Source organism: Eretmochelys imbricata, chromosome 1 (genome assembly GCF_965152235.1).
Source record: "Eretmochelys imbricata isolate rEreImb1 chromosome 1, rEreImb1.hap1, whole genome shotgun sequence".
Lineage (NCBI taxonomy): Eukaryota > Metazoa > Chordata > Testudines > Cheloniidae > Eretmochelys > Eretmochelys imbricata.
The window spans coordinates 199682670-199700603 of NC_135572.1; the positions used below are offsets into that span (position 1 = coordinate 199682670).

The 17934-nt window shown below is 41.6% G+C and overlaps 2 protein-coding genes across 6 annotated transcripts in view; one reads left to right on the top strand and one right to left on the bottom strand.

The window, feature by feature from the left end:
- Positions 1 to 505: 505 nt before the first annotated feature.
- On the top strand, positions 506 to 6502 carry COL8A1 (collagen type VIII alpha 1 chain). Of its 2 annotated transcripts, XM_077807309.1 has the most exons (3): positions 506 to 818; positions 2610 to 2612; positions 4596 to 6502. In XM_077807309.1, exons 1-3 carry the CDS (start codon positions 506 to 508, stop codon positions 6500 to 6502), a joined length of 2223 nt encoding a protein of 740 aa, XP_077663435.1. The 2 variants fall into 2 exon arrangements, with proteins under 2 accessions (XP_077663435.1, XP_077663436.1); XM_077807310.1 differs by lacking the exon at positions 2610 to 2612.
- Positions 6503 to 10542: 4040 nt separating this feature from the next.
- ST3GAL6 (ST3 beta-galactoside alpha-2,3-sialyltransferase 6) overlaps positions 10543 to 17934 on the bottom strand; it is a 96959-nt gene continuing 89567 nt past the window's right edge. For 3 of the 4 annotated variants that reach the window (XM_077821733.1, XM_077821716.1, XM_077821724.1), the window contains 2 exons: positions 17628 to 17780; positions 10543 to 14556 (listed from right to left, as the gene is read on the bottom strand). In XM_077821733.1, the coding sequence (XP_077677859.1) occupies positions 14476 to 14556; positions 17628 to 17780 (234 nt within the window). In that variant the 3' untranslated portion in view covers positions 10543 to 14475. The remainder of the gene's footprint in view (positions 14557 to 17627; positions 17781 to 17934) is intronic. The other variant, XM_077821742.1, reaches the window with a different exon arrangement.

A 17934-nucleotide genomic window follows, 5' to 3' on the forward strand; every position in this document is an offset into this window, starting at 1 on the left:
GAAAGGTTTCAGAGTAACAGCCGTGTTAGTCTGTATTCGCAAAAAGAAAAGGAGTACTTGTGGCTCCTTAGAGACTAACCAATTTATTTGAACATAAGCTTTCGTGAGCTACAGCTCACTTCATCACGAAAGCTTATGCTCAAATAAATTGGTTAGTCTCTAAGGAGCCACAAGTACTCCTTTTCTTTTTGTGAAACCTGAAAGTGTGGGAGCAGCAATGGTATAAAAGAAACTGGATTTAGTATAAATATAAACACAGGGAGTACTGCATTGAGTGGATTATTCCTTTTTAGGTCTAAACAAATCTTCCTATTAAAGTGCATATGAAGCTGCTAAAAATGATTTCACCAGTGATGCAGAATCCAGAGATCTTGCTACAGAATTTAGGTCCCGTTTGCTGCAGAGAGCAAGGGGCTTTGGGTAAGATACAAGATTTCGGCTATGAAAATATCGTTTGCAGATTTTTATGTGCAATAATTATTCCTTTTCTCTACTCCTGCAGGTCATGGCTGCGCTGTTAGCCCCTGTGCAGCTGCTGGCAGTGGCTGTAACAGTTTACCTAGAGCTAGTGAGATCCATTCAAGGGGGCGTCTATTATGGGATCAAGCAGCTGCCACACCAAATCCCACAATATCAGGCCCTTGGACAACAAGTACCTCACATGCCACTGGGCAAAGAAGGCACTCCAATGCAGCACATGGGCAAGGAGGTGCCACATATGCAATATGGAAAAGAATACCCTCACCTGCCTCAGTACATGAAAGAAATCCCACAGCTGCCTATGCTTGGCAAAGAGATGGTGCCAAAAAAAGATAAAGGTAAACATACCAAGTGAAACCCCCTCCCCACTCCTCTCAGACCTGCAGGGACCAACACTGGGTTAATGTTTTAGGAATCATAATTAGTACTTAACTGCAGACAAATAATGGTCATAAAACATCACTGCCCATTGCTTCTGCAGCCAGATGCTTACACAGCCTGGCACGCACCCTGAGTAGTTGGCCAGGTTCCTGCCACAGAAGAGCATATTCGGGTACATGCCCAATGAACGTGGCTGAATCTGCTTGTGGTAGAAGTGGGGAGGGGCCAACCACCAGCTCACAGTGTCGCACACCTGAGTGAGTGGTATTGCAACCTGGCACACTGGGTGGCAGCAACCTCAGTCAAGTTCGGCCTGTCCACCCAAGCTGCCTAGTTTGCCAATAGCAGGACTAGGCAACCCATGGCACGCTTACCAAAGGCGGCATGCGAACTGATTTTCAGTGGCACTCACAATGCCTGGGTCCTGGCCACTGGTCCCGGGGGGCGGCTCTGCATTTTAATTTAGTTTTAAATGAAGCTTCTCAAGCATTTTAAAAACCTTATTTACTTTACATACAACAATAGTTTAATTATATATTATAGACTTTAAAGTTTTTAAAAGGTCTCTTCCTAAAGTGTATTACAGGCACACGAAACCTTAAATTAAAGTGAATAAATGATGACTCAGTTCACCACTTCTGAAAGGTTGCTGACCCCCGGCCTATTGCAGGAGCAGCCCAGTAACTGCTTTCCCCAGAGAAGGGAGATGTAACCAAGGTCACACACGGCTAGGGGCCCTCTCACGGCCAGGCATAGCACAACAACTCACTTAATGGGCTAGCCCCTGACAGTCACTCCAGCACTGTGGCAGTTTCCCTGTCAGTGGCTCAGCCCTCTGGCTGGGTCCCCATATTAAGGGCACCCTTCCCAGGGTCACAGTCCCAAACAAATCTCTTTAACACAAACAAAAATCCTTCCACCTCCCTAGGGTACTTCTTTCAGGCCAACGGGGAACTCAGTCCCACCCTTTACTCTAGCTTCCAGCCCAGTGCCCTGTATTAAACAACTAGGTCTGCTCCTTTACCTGAGCTGCAGTTTTCTCTTAGCCACTTCCTATCCAGCCTTTTAAGGTCTCCTCTTGGTGATTCCATCTCTTCCCTTCTTAATCAGGGTCTCTCCCAGTCCTGTCTGCCTGGAGAGCTGGTCTTAATCCCCAGGCTTTCTGCCTAGCTCTCCTTCCAGAACTTTTCCCAGCTGAGATTTATCACCACTTAAGCCTGGCTCTCAGTCTATTACTGCAGTCACCTTCTGCTCTTTATCGGGAATTGCCTGATTCCGCTCAGGTGAGGTTCACTCTGTAATCAGGTTTCAGAGTGGTAGCCGTGTTAGTCTGTATCAGCAAAAAGAACAGGAGTACTTGTGGCACCTTAGAGACTAACAAATTTATTTGGGCATAAGCTTTCATGGGCTAAAACCCACTTCATCAGATGCATGCAGTGGAAAATACAGTAGGAAGATATATATACACACACAGAGAACATGAAAAAATGGGGGTTGCCATACCAACTCTAACGAGACTAATCAATTAATTTGCAAACTGGACACCATTAAATTATGCTCGAATAACGACTGGGAGTGGATGGGTCATTATACAAAGTAAAAACTGTTTCCCCATGCTAATTTTTTCCCCTACTGTTACTCACACCTTCTTGTCAACTGTTCGAAATGGGCCATCCTGATTATCAATACAAAAGGTTTTTTTTCTCCTGCTGATAATAGCCCACCTTAATTGATTAGTCTCATTAGAGTTGGTATGGCAACCCCCATTTTTTCATGTTCTCTATGTATATATGTATCTTCCTACTGTATTTTCCACTGCATGCATCCGATGAAGTGAGCTGTAGCTCATGAAAGCTTATGTCCAAATAAATGTGTTAGTCTCTAAGGTGCCACAAGTACTCCTCGTTCTTTTTTCTGTAATCAGGTTGGCTTATCCCCAGGCCCTCCATCGCATAGGGCAAACCATCCTATTACAAGGGTTAATGGAGGAGGGCAGCCAATCAGCAGGGAATTTCTCTGTAGTCTGGTATGTTTTCCCTGCAGACCTATATAGAAAGGTCTGAAAACCTGCAGTCTACAGGGAAAACTTGTAGTATGAGTAGTATGTAAAATGGAAGTAAAACTTATCTACTGCATAGGGTGTAAAGCACTTAGTGTTTGTACAGTGCTTTGAAGATATTAAGTGCTATATAAATGCTATGGGTAGATTGTCTCTTGCTCTGTGTGTGCCTGTGCAGGGAATTAAGGGGGATTAAGATCTCCCTTTATGTTCCTACATGGACTCTGCACATGCTGTTTCCCTCTCACCCATGCACACAAGTGAGTTGGGAGGGGGTAGAGCTTTAACTCCACCCTCCCTAAAGCACCAGCCAGAACAGCTGAGCAGATGCACAGGATGTTATTGTTTGCTGCTGATATACGTCAACAAATCACTAACATGCCCCACCCCACTTCTGAAACAAGGGGGAAGCAGGGCAGGAATTGTGCCTCCCAGATGTACAATTCCTTCCCTGTGTTGCTACATACTTCCTCATACACAGGGCTGTGGCAAAGCTACAGTCTAGCCCCGAGCAGTTTGATGCATTGAGCCAATACAGATTATTAAATTATTGTGTATCAAATCAGTTTAGATATTTTAAACTGAAATGGCACAACATTCAGAGACAGAAAAGAATGGGGATATGGGGTCATGAGAGGAAAAAATGGGTGATTTAGGGGTAAAGGGGTAGAAAAGACTAAGAATGCCAGATTTAAGGATCATGCTGAAGATATTACACTGGTAAATACCTTTTTCTGGTTTTTGTTGGTTAAATTCAATTCTTAACATCTCACTATAAATTTTTGTGTATAGCCGGCTGCCATCAGTGCTGAAATACACGGACTTACTAAAAAGCGTAGACTTAAGAGAGTTGCCCAACAGAAATTGTCATATATATTAGTGAGATGAATATTTTACAAAATATGTTTACTCAACAATTTAATCAAGTGAAAGCATTAGAATGAGATACATCTTGCCTTGTTGGCCAGGTCTACAGAAGAAACTTTTGCTGGCATAGCAGCACAGGTTAGGGATGTGGGTTGGGTTTTTTTTTTTTTTTTGGCAACACGTCTGCCAGCAAAAACCTGAGTGTAGATGCAGTTATACTGGCATAAAAGTGTGTTTGGCTACTTAGCTTATTTTGCTTGTCAAACCAGCAAAAGCTATCTGAAGAAAAGCACTTTTTTGCTGGTGTAAGCTGCATCTACACTGGAAGAGTTTTGTCAGGATAGTTACAATGGTACAGCTATACCAGCAAAACATTTAAGTGTAAACTAAGTAATCGTAAGTCATCAACTAGAGGGGTGACATATTTATAACAAAATAAAGAACAACTCAAAATTCAAGGTTTTTTGCATTTCATCACAGACTTGAAAGTTGGCCCATATATGTGGCAAATTGACCTATGGTGTGGATAGCTTTCACATAAAAATTAAGGAAAGATTTTGAGGGGAAAATAACTATTTCACTTAAACTATGAATAAAGTGAAATTTGGGGTGCATGAAATCATTCAGAACAATAAAAGTGCCATGTTTAATTCTAATCAACTACTGGGGCCATGAGGTGGTAGTACCTAGTGTATCTACCACAAATCCAAGCAATACCTAAATGAGACCGAGCTATTTAAACTGCATACATGATTTCCAATAAAGGTAAAATTATGGTTGTTCTCTCTCTTTCTTTTCTTAAAAACAGAAATACCGTTAGCCAGTTTGAGAGGTGAGCAAGGTCCCCCAGGTGAGCCTGGACCAAGAGGGCCACCAGGTGCCCCAGGATTACCAGGTCATGGAGTGCCAGGAGCCAAAGGAAAACCAGGTCCACAAGGATATCCAGGAATAGGCAAACCAGGTATGCCTGGAATGCCTGGAAAACCAGGAGCAATGGGGCTCCCTGGGTCAAGAGGTGAGATGGGACCAAAGGGAGAGATTGGGCCTATGGGAATACCAGGTCCACAGGGACCACCAGGGCCTCCTGGACTGCCTGGAATAGGAAAACCAGGTGGTCAAGGATTACCAGGACAACCAGGAGTAAAGGGTGAACCAGGAATGAAAGGACCACCAGGACTCCCGGGGCTTCAAGGCCCTAAAGGAGAAAAAGGCATTGGGATTCCAGGTTTACCAGGGTTAAAAGGTCCACCTGGGTTACCTGGCCCTCCAGGTCCAGTTGGACTCCCAGGGATAGGCAAACCAGGAATGATTGGGTTTCCAGGACCACAGGGACCTATAGGTAAACCAGGACTTCCAGGTGAACGAGGGCCACAAGGTCTTCTTGGGGCACCTGGGATTCAAGGTCCACCTGGCCTTCCAGGTGTTGGAAAACCAGGCCAAGATGGAATCCCAGGCCAGCCTGGATTCCCAGGTGGAAAAGGGGAACAAGGCTTGCCAGGTTTACCAGGACCCCCAGGCCTACCAGGGATTGGGAAACCAGGATTTCCTGGGCCTAAAGGTGATCGTGGCATCGGTGGTTTCCCTGGAGCACTGGGGCCTAAAGGTGAGAAAGGGCACATGGGTCCCCCTGGCATGGGTGGGCCCCCCGGGGAGCCAGGTCAACCAGGATTACCAGGAATAATGGGGCCATCCGGTGCTGTTGGTTTCCCTGGACCAAAAGGAGAAGGTGGACCTGTAGGGCCTCAAGGTCCTATTGGTCCAAAAGGTGAACCTGGCCTACAAGGTTTCCCAGGAAAGCCAGGTTTTCCTGGGGAAGTAGGACCCCCGGGTCTTAGAGGACTACCTGGTCCAATAGGGCCAAAGGGAGAAGCTGGTCACAAAGGTTTGCCAGGCCTGCCTGGTGTTCCTGGGCAATTAGGACCTAAAGGGGAACGTGGAATCCCCGGTGATCAAGGCCATCAAGGTCCATCTGGAATCCCAGGTATCGCAGGACCCAGCGGCCCAATAGGACCACCTGGACTTCCAGGACCTAAAGGAGAACCAGGTGTACCCGGTCCACCAGGCTTTCCAGGAGTAGGGAAACCTGGTGTTTCAGGGCTGCAAGGACCACCAGGAAAACCTGGGGCACTTGGTCCACCAGGCCAGCCGGGTCTTCAGGGTCCTCCAGGGCCTCCAGGTCCACCTGGTCCTCCAATAATAATCCCACCCACCCCACCGGCCATTGGACAATATTTGCCAGAGCTGGGGCCTGGCATTGATGGAGTGAAGACCCCACCTGGCTATATGGGCAAGAAAGGCAAGAATGGTGGCACTGTCTACGAAATGCCTGCATTCACGGCAGAACTCACCACACCCTTCCCACGGGTCGGGGTGCCTGTGAAATTTGACAAGCTTCTCTACAATGGCAGGCAGAACTATAACCCACAGACTGGTATCTTCACCTGTGAGATCCCTGGGATTTACTACTTTGCCTACCACATTCACTGTAAAGGGGCCAGCGTCTGGGTAGCTTTGTACAAGAACAATGAGCCACTGATGTACACATATGATGAATATAAAAAAGGCTTCCTGGATCAAGCTTCTGGAAGCACCGTCATTCAACTGATGCCTGGAGACAAAGTTTATATTCAGATGCCATCTGAACAGGCAGCAGGACTCTATGCGGGGCAATATGTTCACTCGTCTTTCTCAGGATATTTATTGTATCCTATGTAAAAACAAAACAAAACAAAAACCCCAGACAAAATTACAACTCTTTTCCTCTGCTTCAAACTTTTATACCATTGAAAGATGCATTTACTGACAGTTTTAGATCCCTCTTGTACAACAAAGTTTCACATTATGCACAGCTTGTTATAAAAATGGTGTGGTGAACATATTTTATGATGTGTATCCGGTTCATAACAGTTGTTCTGTATCCAATGGGGACATATTAGCTGTACATTATATATTTCTGTGATACCATACTTACTTCATTTCATTCACAATAATACAATATTAAGGGTCAAATCTTGCATACATCACTCACTCCTGTTGCCTATTTAACTGAACATTGATCTAAAGTGTGAGATGAAAAGATAACTTAAACAGAATGTGTCAGTATGAAATGATCTGATATATGTATAAGTTTGAGTAATGCTTTTTTTTTTAAAGCAAGGTTTATCTAAACCTGCACCATAAGCAAAGATTCTCTTAGCTGAAATCCTTATTTTCCCCACATACAGTATCACAGGACAGTTTCTTCTAATAACATACTTAAGATGGAAAAGAATATTCGCACAAGAGAATTTTAATTCACTGCTTTATCCAAACAGCCATTGGAATCAAAAGGAAAATTGCCACTGACTTCAGTGGGCAATAGATCAACCCTTAATACCACAGCATTCAAGAAGCCTCCGTATATATTTACAAAGCAGAAGGTAGACATGGTAGACCGGAGATATGGTTTTAGTCTAATGACTTTAGGGATGTTATGCCAAATTATTAAAATAATGTAGCATTTTGGCCAACGAACATCAGTGCAGTATAAATACACGCATTTTCCCAGACCTTTCCTAAGAAACTGCATTCTGTTCGGCTTTTAAGAGAATGCGCTTGTTCTGGGATTCAGCCAAAATTAGCTTATTAATGAATGTACAGCAAAAGTAGCACTTGCTCTGTTTGCTAAATAATAAACAAATTAGTTTGAGGTTGCCCAATAATTTTCATTAGTAATAAGGATCAAGCAAACTCTTTTACTTTTCTCTCATTTCCATTGTGCGTGGGTGCTGAGAGGTGTCGGTGGCCTCTCATATACAGGTCAGACTAGATAATCTAATGCTCCCTACTGGCCTTAAACTCTTATGATTCATTTGAGAACAATTTCTTTTAATGTAATAACTGATTTCCAGTTCTTTTTATTTATGTTACTGATTGCCTAAGTTTGTATATGAGCATACATAGGCATCAAATGTGCGTGTATGTGGGGGAAGCAACATTTTTACAAGGTACTGTCTGTTCAACAATGGTGCTAATCTCACAGCAAAAAATTAATTACTGAGATTAATTTAAAAATATCTTTATACTGTACTTTTCTGTGTTTCCCTTTTCAGTGTTGCACATCACACTATTCCATTAGTTTAAAAGTAGACTGAACACATCTTCTATGTCTTGACTAATGCAACCCTATTTAATTCAAAATGAACTAGGAACTTCCGTGCACAAAAAAAAAAAAAAAAAAGATTTAACTGGCATTACCATTATTTAAATACAGAGTTTAATGCAGTGTATTACCAACACAGCGCTGCAATGACTCTAGTGCGGTGCGTGATCTCAGATATTTTATGGAATGTTGGTGGCAATGGACAGTTTACCAGACACTGGTGACTTTGGTGAGTTTCCAGGATATGTATGAGATATGTCAATAGCAAATAATTTTTGTATTTAAATTTTTTGTACTGATTTGAAAAAAATATCTTATTAAATATCTAAAAAATAAAAGTTTCCTTTTATTAACAGAGCAACTAGAAAGTTTGAAGCACCAAATTCACATTTCAGAGCAGGAAAAACAAACCAGCATGAATGATGATCTACAAAGGACGTTTTATTTTATTTTGCCAAGCTTGCTATTAATCCGTATTACAAAGAAACTAATGTAATCGCAGAGCATTTACCAACAGATGGTGCCTCTAGAATCCTGAATGTGCTCAAATGCAAATATCACCCTGAGGAAACACCACTAGCATTTCTACATAGGCCTTAATCCTGCATGGCCTTGCTTGATGCACAGCCGTGTCTCGTGGGTGTTGTGGAGGCTCAGAGAGAGAGAGAGAGAGAGAGAGAGAGAGAGTGAGTGTGTGGGAGAGAGAGTTTAAGTAGAGTACTGGTTGGTGTGGAGAACTATGTACCTTGCTTGAAAACACAGGTTGAAAAAAGGGTGGAGCATAGGAAGAGGGGATGTGCCTCAAGAGACACATGCTTAAGTATGATCCTCATCATTCTGGGTGGGCAATTAGTGACAGTCTCCTTTTAAGCCTTGAACCTACCAATAGGCATAAATATACCGTGGGCTGTACAGCATGCTGCTGAGGATGGGCCATCAGATCCAGAGTCAGGAGATCTGAATTCTGTTCCCAGATCTGCCATTGTAGAACAGAGACGTTTATTCACCAAACTAGCGTAGTGTGGGAAACAATCTGATACTGAAATAGAGCAGTAGCAAATTCCTGGTGCCTTGATTGGTCAGACAGAGACCAGAGAACAAATTTTTAATTCTCACAGTCCATTCCCTGAGGTGCTCTTGGGGCAGGGCAGCCCCTTACTCATGGCAAAATGTAATGTCACAATCTAGCACAAAATGTCAAAACTAAAGTGAAAGTGCACGCATATTCATTCATGGTGGATTTTTTTCTTCTTCTTTTTGAACACTGGGCCACACTCAGAATCCCTAAAACCACACACCGAAGAAAGGGCTTTTTCTTTTCCAAACTCAGGTTCATGGGGGGAAAAAGTGAGAAAAAACAAATAGCACTGAGGCAAACAATATGTTCTTTAGTATTTCTCTGCTTTTCCTCTGAAGTCTCTCGTGAGCTTCCTGTTTCCTCAAGCTCTTCCTATTGAGCTTCCAGACACGACTCGTGATGAACAAGATTAAAAACCCATGAAAATGTTGCCTCTAAGAGAATTTTCTTCTTTGATGAAATTTACCATCACCAACCGTGACAAGATTTTGCTTTTGCTCAGCAAAGAGTAGTTTGAAACCTAATTTGCAAAGTGTCAATCTTCCCAAAAAAGAGTGATTTTGTCCTGCCCCTCAATTTTGAGAAAGCAAAAGCCACCGTTCTGATAGAGTGTATCATTTGTGCACTATGCTACAGCTCATGTTAAAGTTACATGGATGGCACTTTCCCTCCTCATTTCTCTACCCACCACCATAGAAACTTGACATCTCCTTTATCAAATTAAATGTGTCAACTGAACGGCAATGATAGAGCCACCATACATCATTTATATAGTGCTGTAATGAGGTCTAGCACTGTGATTTGCTAAAATGTGCCTGAAGAGGGCAGTGTCCTTAAAACAGATTTATTATATGGAAAATAATCTGACTCACAATATTCAAAACTCCACTTAAAATACCTGTTAACAGCCAATGACTGTCAAAATACAGTTTGTGTAAAAGGCACACAAAAATCAAGCCAAACAGCAAATGAAATCAAATATTTATTGAAACCAGAAAAACAAAACATTGATTTTCACATACTCTTAAAATTATTAAAACACATACACAAACAACACAGCCACACAAACAACACCCCTGTTCCCATATTTTAGGTTAAGAAAATATGTAAAAGTGCCCTGTAAGGGTGTTTGGAAAAAAGATAAGTATATTATTTGTGTACATAACAATACACATCACATACTAATTATTAAACACCCTTCTTGTCATTCCAAAATAGGAATAATACATTTTCATTTGAAATGTAATCTACAGATGTGCATTAAACACTCACAGATTCATCCTTCGTGCATTAATCTGTAACCTGTCTTTTAGTTACATCTCAGAATTGCCCTTAATTGTTACAGTTGAAGAAATTAAGATAACTTTCACAACACAGGTTTCAGAGTAACAGCTGTGTTAGTCTGTATTCGCAAAAAGAAAAGGAGTACTTGTGGCACCTTAGAGACTAACCAATTTATTTGAGCATGAGCTTTCGTGAGCTGATGAAGTGAGCTGTAGCTCACGAAAGCTCATGCTCAAATAAATTGGTTAGTCTCTAAGGTGCCACAAGTACTCCTTTTCTTTTCACAACACAGCAAGCTCAGTCCATTGCTTTAAGAATCTTCCCCAAAGGCCACTGAAGACTCTCCTTCACTTCAGTGGTATTTTGACTGGGGCCTTAAAGCAAATGGTCTATTGCAGCTGGCAGAAGGAAAACCGAAATAAATTCATTAGTATTCGGCACAGTTATACTGGCACGCTACATGGAACTACAGCTTGCAGTATCCTGGAATTCAACTTGTACTGTTGCAGATATCAAATTAAAAAGCAGCTTTTAATAGAGTGGCCCATTGTAGAAAGCGAGTCTTAGAAAAAGTTCCTCCTCCAATTGCTCAACTTATTTTTAAAAGGAAAAATCTCAAGGCAAGTTGGAATAACAGTGGCACAGGATGACCTGAAAAATGTGTTATATTTAAAACAGACACCATGATTCTGATTCTCCACTACCTAGCACCTTGTGTAGTTATTTACACCTGTGCAACATGGGTGCAAAATGCTACTATTCTGATTTGAAACCATGTGGTGTCCACATTCCCCAGGTGTAAATAACTACACAGGGTACATGGCAGCGGAGAAACAGGTCCAATGTATACAGAATTCTATAAAGCCTGCATTATGCTACCAAAAAAATCTTTGTAATAATTATTTCACTGCTTAGTATCAAAGATAAAATTACTTACCCATAAATTATGCTTTCTGAAGACAGTACCCTCTGCTCTATATATGTAGCATTCAAAGCATGTATTGGAGTGCTCTGAAAGCTTAACTTTGTTCTCTTTGCATTCCCTCACAACCATCTCCCCCTTCCCAGTTGTCACCATTTGGTGATGTGTGTATAGTTTAGGTGACTAACTAGACTGTCACAAACCCCAATTGTCAGTTCTTTTGGCTGAAACCTACCCATAACTTATTTCTATGTCTCCAAACAAACAAAAAACCGTATGACAGGAACTTAAGAAAAGATGTAGGTGGATGAGAGTAGATTTATGGACGACACCAATTTGGAGAACAAGTATAGATGAGGAACAATCACTTCTCCAAAGCTATGTGTTGCTGTATCCCTTCTTCAATGAGGAAGAAGGTGGAAAGGAAAGGAAAGAGAAATGACAAAGATAAATACCAGGGGATGCTCAAAAGGAGAGGGAAAATTATATAGCTAATTTTGGAAAGCGATCCTGTTATACTATCATACTAAACGCTGACACTTTGATACAGTTGGACACTTTGGTACAAGTCTTTACTACCTATATACTGCCAGAATGTAATGGGTTCGATACAGATACTTAAGAGACCTCATGTAGTTGGACCAGCATGAGGCTGCCGTGTTCCTAGTTTTATAAGGTAGAATTTTCACTTTTGGCCTAACTCTGCTTCCACGGAAGTGGGAGTTTTACCAATGTCTTCAAGGGGTACAGAGTTAGGCCAGCACTGATGCGGAGTGCTTTTTGAAAGCCGCACATGTAGTAATTACATAAAAACCTCTCTCAACAGCACTAGACACATAAAAATAATGACTGTAATTCTTCTGATGCACCTCCTCATGGTTTTCTTTCCACACAAACAAGCCTTTTAAATGAATTGAAATGAATGCTAGCCAGCTTCAAGGTCTTGTGAAAAACAATGGATCAATTTGCGTATAAATTTTCAAGCAAGGGCCTAAAAATGATGGCAGTGTGGAGGTAAGAAAAATAGTGAAAACATGATTAACAGAGCAAGAGCCTCAATATCACCTTCTAAAGACATTTGGAATTACTCAAAATCATCATGTCCTTACAAAATGTAGTATGATGTGGCCTCACTAGAGCTTAGGCCTGACTAATCCAACAAGCTTAATCTGAGACCATCGGAGATAAAAAAAAATTATAGCACTCATTAGAACCAAGCAGCTAAAAAAAAAAGAGAGAGAGAGAGACGGTGAGACCCATATAATTTTTTTAAAATACTTGTAACAATTCTGACAGACAGTAATATAAAATGTGTAATAGAAAATCTTTGACCACTAATCTAAATCAGGTACTTGCTTACTTTTACATTTATGATGCAAGGAAAAAGTGGTCAATACTCTATAGCAAGATTCAGTCTTTTGCTTCATGCCCTCATTTCTGAAGAAGGCAATCCTGCACTCCTAGTTTTTTAGATTAATCTCTGTTCAAATTAATATATACTGCTGTGGAATATTAGATGATGTTATCCACTTTCAAAATTCCTTTGAAACATACTTCTTTGTGATTTTCTGATTCCTAGAAGATCGATCAATTGACCACAGAGCTTTAAAACGTACCTCCCCTGACTAATGTACCTTATAGGATGATTAGAATGGAATTTTACTTTGCAACTTAGGCCTTCATAGCTCCTGGTGACATTCTCAAGCAGATTTCACTTAGAGCTACTATGGACTTCTGTGAGAAAACTGGTTCACAATATATGACTATCCCACCAAACATTTTATAGTTGAAGATCCTGAGTAAAAAAATTCAAAAGACCCTCAGTGACTTAGAAGTCTAGGCCCCATTTTCAGAATGACTAAGGCACTTAGGAGTTAGGATTTAGGCTCCAAAGTACGTAAATCACGTTTGAAAATAGGATTTAGTTGCCTAAATCACTTAGGCACTTCTGAAACTGTTACACACACACAGAGCCTAAAACTCAAGAGAACAGGAAAAAATAAAAGGAAAGGAGGACAAAGGAATTGCCAGATAAAAACAAAATTGTAATTCTCTGAATTGGTCAATGTGTGTCTCAGATGCTGTTTTGCTCATACTGTCAAGAAATATAGATGATTGGTGCATGTGATGATCTCTTGGTGCTCTTGAAACCCTTCACAGTTACCTGTTATGGTGAGGGGAATTGTGCTGTTTTGGAAAATATATCTTCATCTTTGGGAGAATAAGAAGTGCAAAGGCTTCTGGAGTGTGTGTGTTTGGGAAGGGGAGGGAAATCTATTCATCAAAGACATTTTGTTTGAAAGAAATTTTAATTTACAAACTCAAGATTCTAGTTCATATTCATTGGGGTGTTCTGGTTGCGAATCCATCTGAAAATGGTCAATACTGCACAGTAGTGTCAAAACAACTCAGATATTTAAAACTCTTCTATAATTCCACAGTTTAAAGGAGATTGTGCTTACCTCTTAAAAATGAATTCAGGTGCTTGTGAAATAAATCAGACTGACAGCACTGAGAACAAATGTATCCATATATTAGATACAGCATGAGCAGAATCAATCCAGACTTCCCCACACTGTTATACCAGTGGGTCTCCAACCCAGGTGTACACATGCTATATCCAGAAGTCCATGGGCAGTTCAGTCTGGGGCCTCTTTGTTGAGATAGACAACAAGAAAACACCAGTTTGTGTGAATTATGAAGGTGATTTTCTATGATGTGGACATCTGCCCTCTGGGAGGTGGACTGAGACTAAAAATGCACTTTATATACTGTACAGCTACTAGACATCCTTCAGATAGTAATGATTTGCAGATACACTTATCCTAAATCGTTTTCAAACCAGAAGAGAGGGTGAAAGACTTTGTATCCCTTTATCAATTATTTCATAGCCTTCCAAGTCTCTGGGCAACAGGAAAGGAAGATACGGAAAAGAAATCAGTTGCTGATTTTTTTTTCTTATTGTTAAATAAATGGTGTGCATCATATTTTTATATATCCCTGATATTTTTTAGCTGAAGGTTGTATTTTTTCATAATTAAATAGAGTCACAGACATCAGTTCACTCTACTTGTGTCCAGGAGATAGCGACTCATCATCAGTCTTAGACAGTGGCACCCCACTACCGCCACCTTTATGAGGCATCCGTGCTTCTTTTAAATATTTCAGTAATAGATATGGCATTTAAAAAATAAAAATACAGTACAAAAAATAAAATCTATCTTGTTGAAAATAGTGATCATTCTGCCATTGTCTATTCAGTCTCATGTCAAGCTGATCACAAAGTTCTTATCTATAAGCGACTTCAAAAACGTTTGCTCAGCAATGATGTTGTGGTATCCATTCTGAAGGGGGGGCGGGGTGTGGGGAAACAAGACAAAATCAAATTGTTACTGCAAACAACAAAGGTACGCTCTTTTCCATGAATCAAATGGATTACTTACATAATGCTATAGCCAGAAACGTTTGTGGGAAGGGACTCATACGCTTATAGGCTACGCCTACTCTGCACACCATTGGTGACAACATATAGTGTACATACAGCTACATGCAGCAGTGAAAAGCAGGCTGCATCCACACTGTAGCACATAGCGATGTGTCAGTGAAAGGCTCTGGCAGGGGGTGGCAGCAGGAAAGTCCACCCCCTGCCAGAGCCCTTCCCCACTGACAGAGTCTTTACCTCTGGCAGTAAAAGGCTCGAGCAACGGGACACTACATTGCTAAAAAATAACAGTGCAGCTAGGGAGACACAGCTTGAGCGAGTAGAGAGCGATGTAGGGCATGTACTCAGGTGTGTCCATACTATACCTGCCTAAACTGTCCCTCACTGGCTACACTGCTATTTATACCCTTGCTGGGGGTGCTACCTGGGTATGTACTCTACAGCCACTGAAAGAAGCGTGCAGTGTGCATATATCCAAAGGCTGAGGAATAGCCTCCCAAGAGAAGTGGTGGAAGTCAAAACCAGACTAGACTCATATTAGAAACTATACTGCAGGGAATAATCTATCAGTGGCAGAGAGATGGACTGGGCGTGACCTCAGAGGCCTCTTCCATGACTAACTTCCAGGATTCCACACCATGCTTATATGAAATAGATAAATATACATATTTAGAAAACTTGTTTCTTCATACAGAATTGGAAAATAATTTATTTTTAAAGCTCCACCTGATTTCATGAATAGTGCACAGACGAATTTTTGGCAGGTCTGGGTCCTATCAGTCAGTCTCTAGACAATACATCAAAAACAGCCCCTCCCTCCAAATTCCAATCTATCTCCTCTTCCTCAGCCCCAATCCAAAGCCTATTGAAGTAAATGGAAGTCTTTTCACTGACTTCAATGTGTTTTGGATCAGGCCCTACACAAACCTCCCAAATACTGTGGGGACAGACTAGTGGTTTTCTGACCCTTCCGTGTGTTTGTGGAAAAACCCCACCTAGGGAAATCCTGAACTGATTGGCCATCTGTCTTTCCTCATTCCCTGCCTCTTCTACAGCAGCAGCCAACGCTGTCCTGTCAAGCAGAGCTTCCCCTGACTCCTCAGGAGCCAACAAAAAATTTCAGACAGGGCAGAGTGTAGAGGAAAGTAGCTGCCAGCCCAAATAATTTCCACAAGAGGGCAGGAAGGAGCAGAAAAAAACCCAGCATCTCAAGGCCAGCTCTGCTCTCTCTTCCCATCAAGCAAAAATTGTGTGGGTCTGCTCCTCGGTTCCTTCTGACAGAAACCTGCCTGGCAGGAAAGTTTTGAAATCTGCCTCTCTTCCATTGGAAGATTTGTGGAAACCTAATTTTCTGCTTTGACATTGTCCCTGGATTACTGCATAGGGGGCAAACAGTAGACTCCTTCTGAAGCACCTGGCATTGGCCACTGTCAGAAGACAGGATACTGGGCTAGATGGACCTTTGGTCTGACCCAATATGGCTGTTCTTGTGATGTGATATATCTTGATTTTGGTAAGGCTTTGACACAGTCCCACTTGACATTTCCATAAGTAAACTAGGGAAATGTGATCTAGATGACATCTACTATAAGGTGGATGCACAACTGGTTGAAAGACCATACTCAAAGAATAGTTATCAATGGTTCGCTGTCAAACTGGGAGGGTTTATGTAGTGGGGTCTCACAGAGGTCCGTCCGAGGTCCATTCAATATTTTCATTAATGAGTTTGATAGTGGAGTGGAGAGTGTGGTTATAAAATGAGTAGCTGATACCAAGCTGGGAGGGGTTGCAAGCACTTTAGAGAACAGGATTAGAATTCAAAACAACCTTGACAAATTGGGGAATTGGTCGGAAATCAACAAGATGAAATTTCATAAAGACAAGGGTACAGTACTAAACTTAGGAAAACAAAATCAAATGCACAACTATAAAATGGGGAATAACTGGCTAGGTGGTAGTACTGCTGAAAAGGATCTGGGGGTTATAGTGGATCACAAGTTGATGTGAGCCAGGAGTCATTCTGGTTGCACCCCTGATATGAGCCAACAATGTGATGCAGTTGTGAAAATGGCAAATATTGTTCAGGGGTATATTAACAGGAGCATTATATGGAAGACCTGAAGTAACTGTCCCACTCTATTCTGCACTAGTGAGATCTCCACTGAAATACTTGTGTCCGATTCAGGGTGCTATACTTTAAGAAAGATGTGGACAAATTGGAATGAGTCTAGAGGAGAGCAAGAAAAATGATACAAAGTTTAGAAAACCCGACCTATGAAGAAAGGTTAAAAAACCCGGGCATGTTTAGCCTTGGGAAAAGACGACTGAGGGGGACCTAATAACAGTCTTCAAATGTGTTAGGGGCTGTTATACAGAGGATGGAGATCAGTTGTTCTTATCTACTTTCCAGGGACATGGAGAAGTAATGGGCTTAATCTGCAGCAAGAGAGATTTAGATTAGACTTTTGGAAGAATGTTCTAACCATAAGGGTCATTAAGCTCTGGAATAGGTTACCAAGGGAGGTTGTGGAATCCCCACCACTGGAGGTTTTTAAGAACAGGTTAGAGAAACACCTACCCAGGATGGTCTAGGTAGGTTTACTTGGTCCTGGCTCAGTGTGGGGGAGATGGATGAGGTGACTTCTCAAGGCCCCTCCCAGCTCTATGATTCTATGAAACAGACATGTTTCTGCAGAATGTGTCAGTTTTGACTTACTGGCATTTTCCAACAGAAAAACATTCCACTGGAAAACTTCTGACCAGCTCCACCCATTTTACAGAAGGGGAAACTGAGGCAGGGTAAAGTGACTTGCCTAATGCCAAAAAGCCAATCAGTACTAGAGCCAGGAATAGAACTCAAGACTTTCCGACTCCTCAACCATGCTCATTCTTTCAGACCATTGTGTCTCCCAACTTATTAGCACAAGACTATTTTTCTCTAAGCATTTCCCATAAAAGAAAATAGTACATTACCTCAATCATCTCAGACATGGTCTCATTGCCATAATAATGCAAAGAACTGTTTCGGTCAGTGAAGTTGTACTTAAAGCCTGCCAGGTGAACTTCACTGCATATGTGAAATGCCATCGTGATGGCAATTAGCCCTGTTGTAGGATGTTTGGGTTTCTAAAAGCACAAACAAACAAATATAATTGTCAGCTTGATATAAGGAGACAAATCCAAGAGTGGGGGTTTTAACAACAACACAAAATGCACTAATGACTCTGCAGTGCTAAAAAGTTAGCAACGTTGCTAAAAGTAGCTCTGAGCTTTTTCAGAG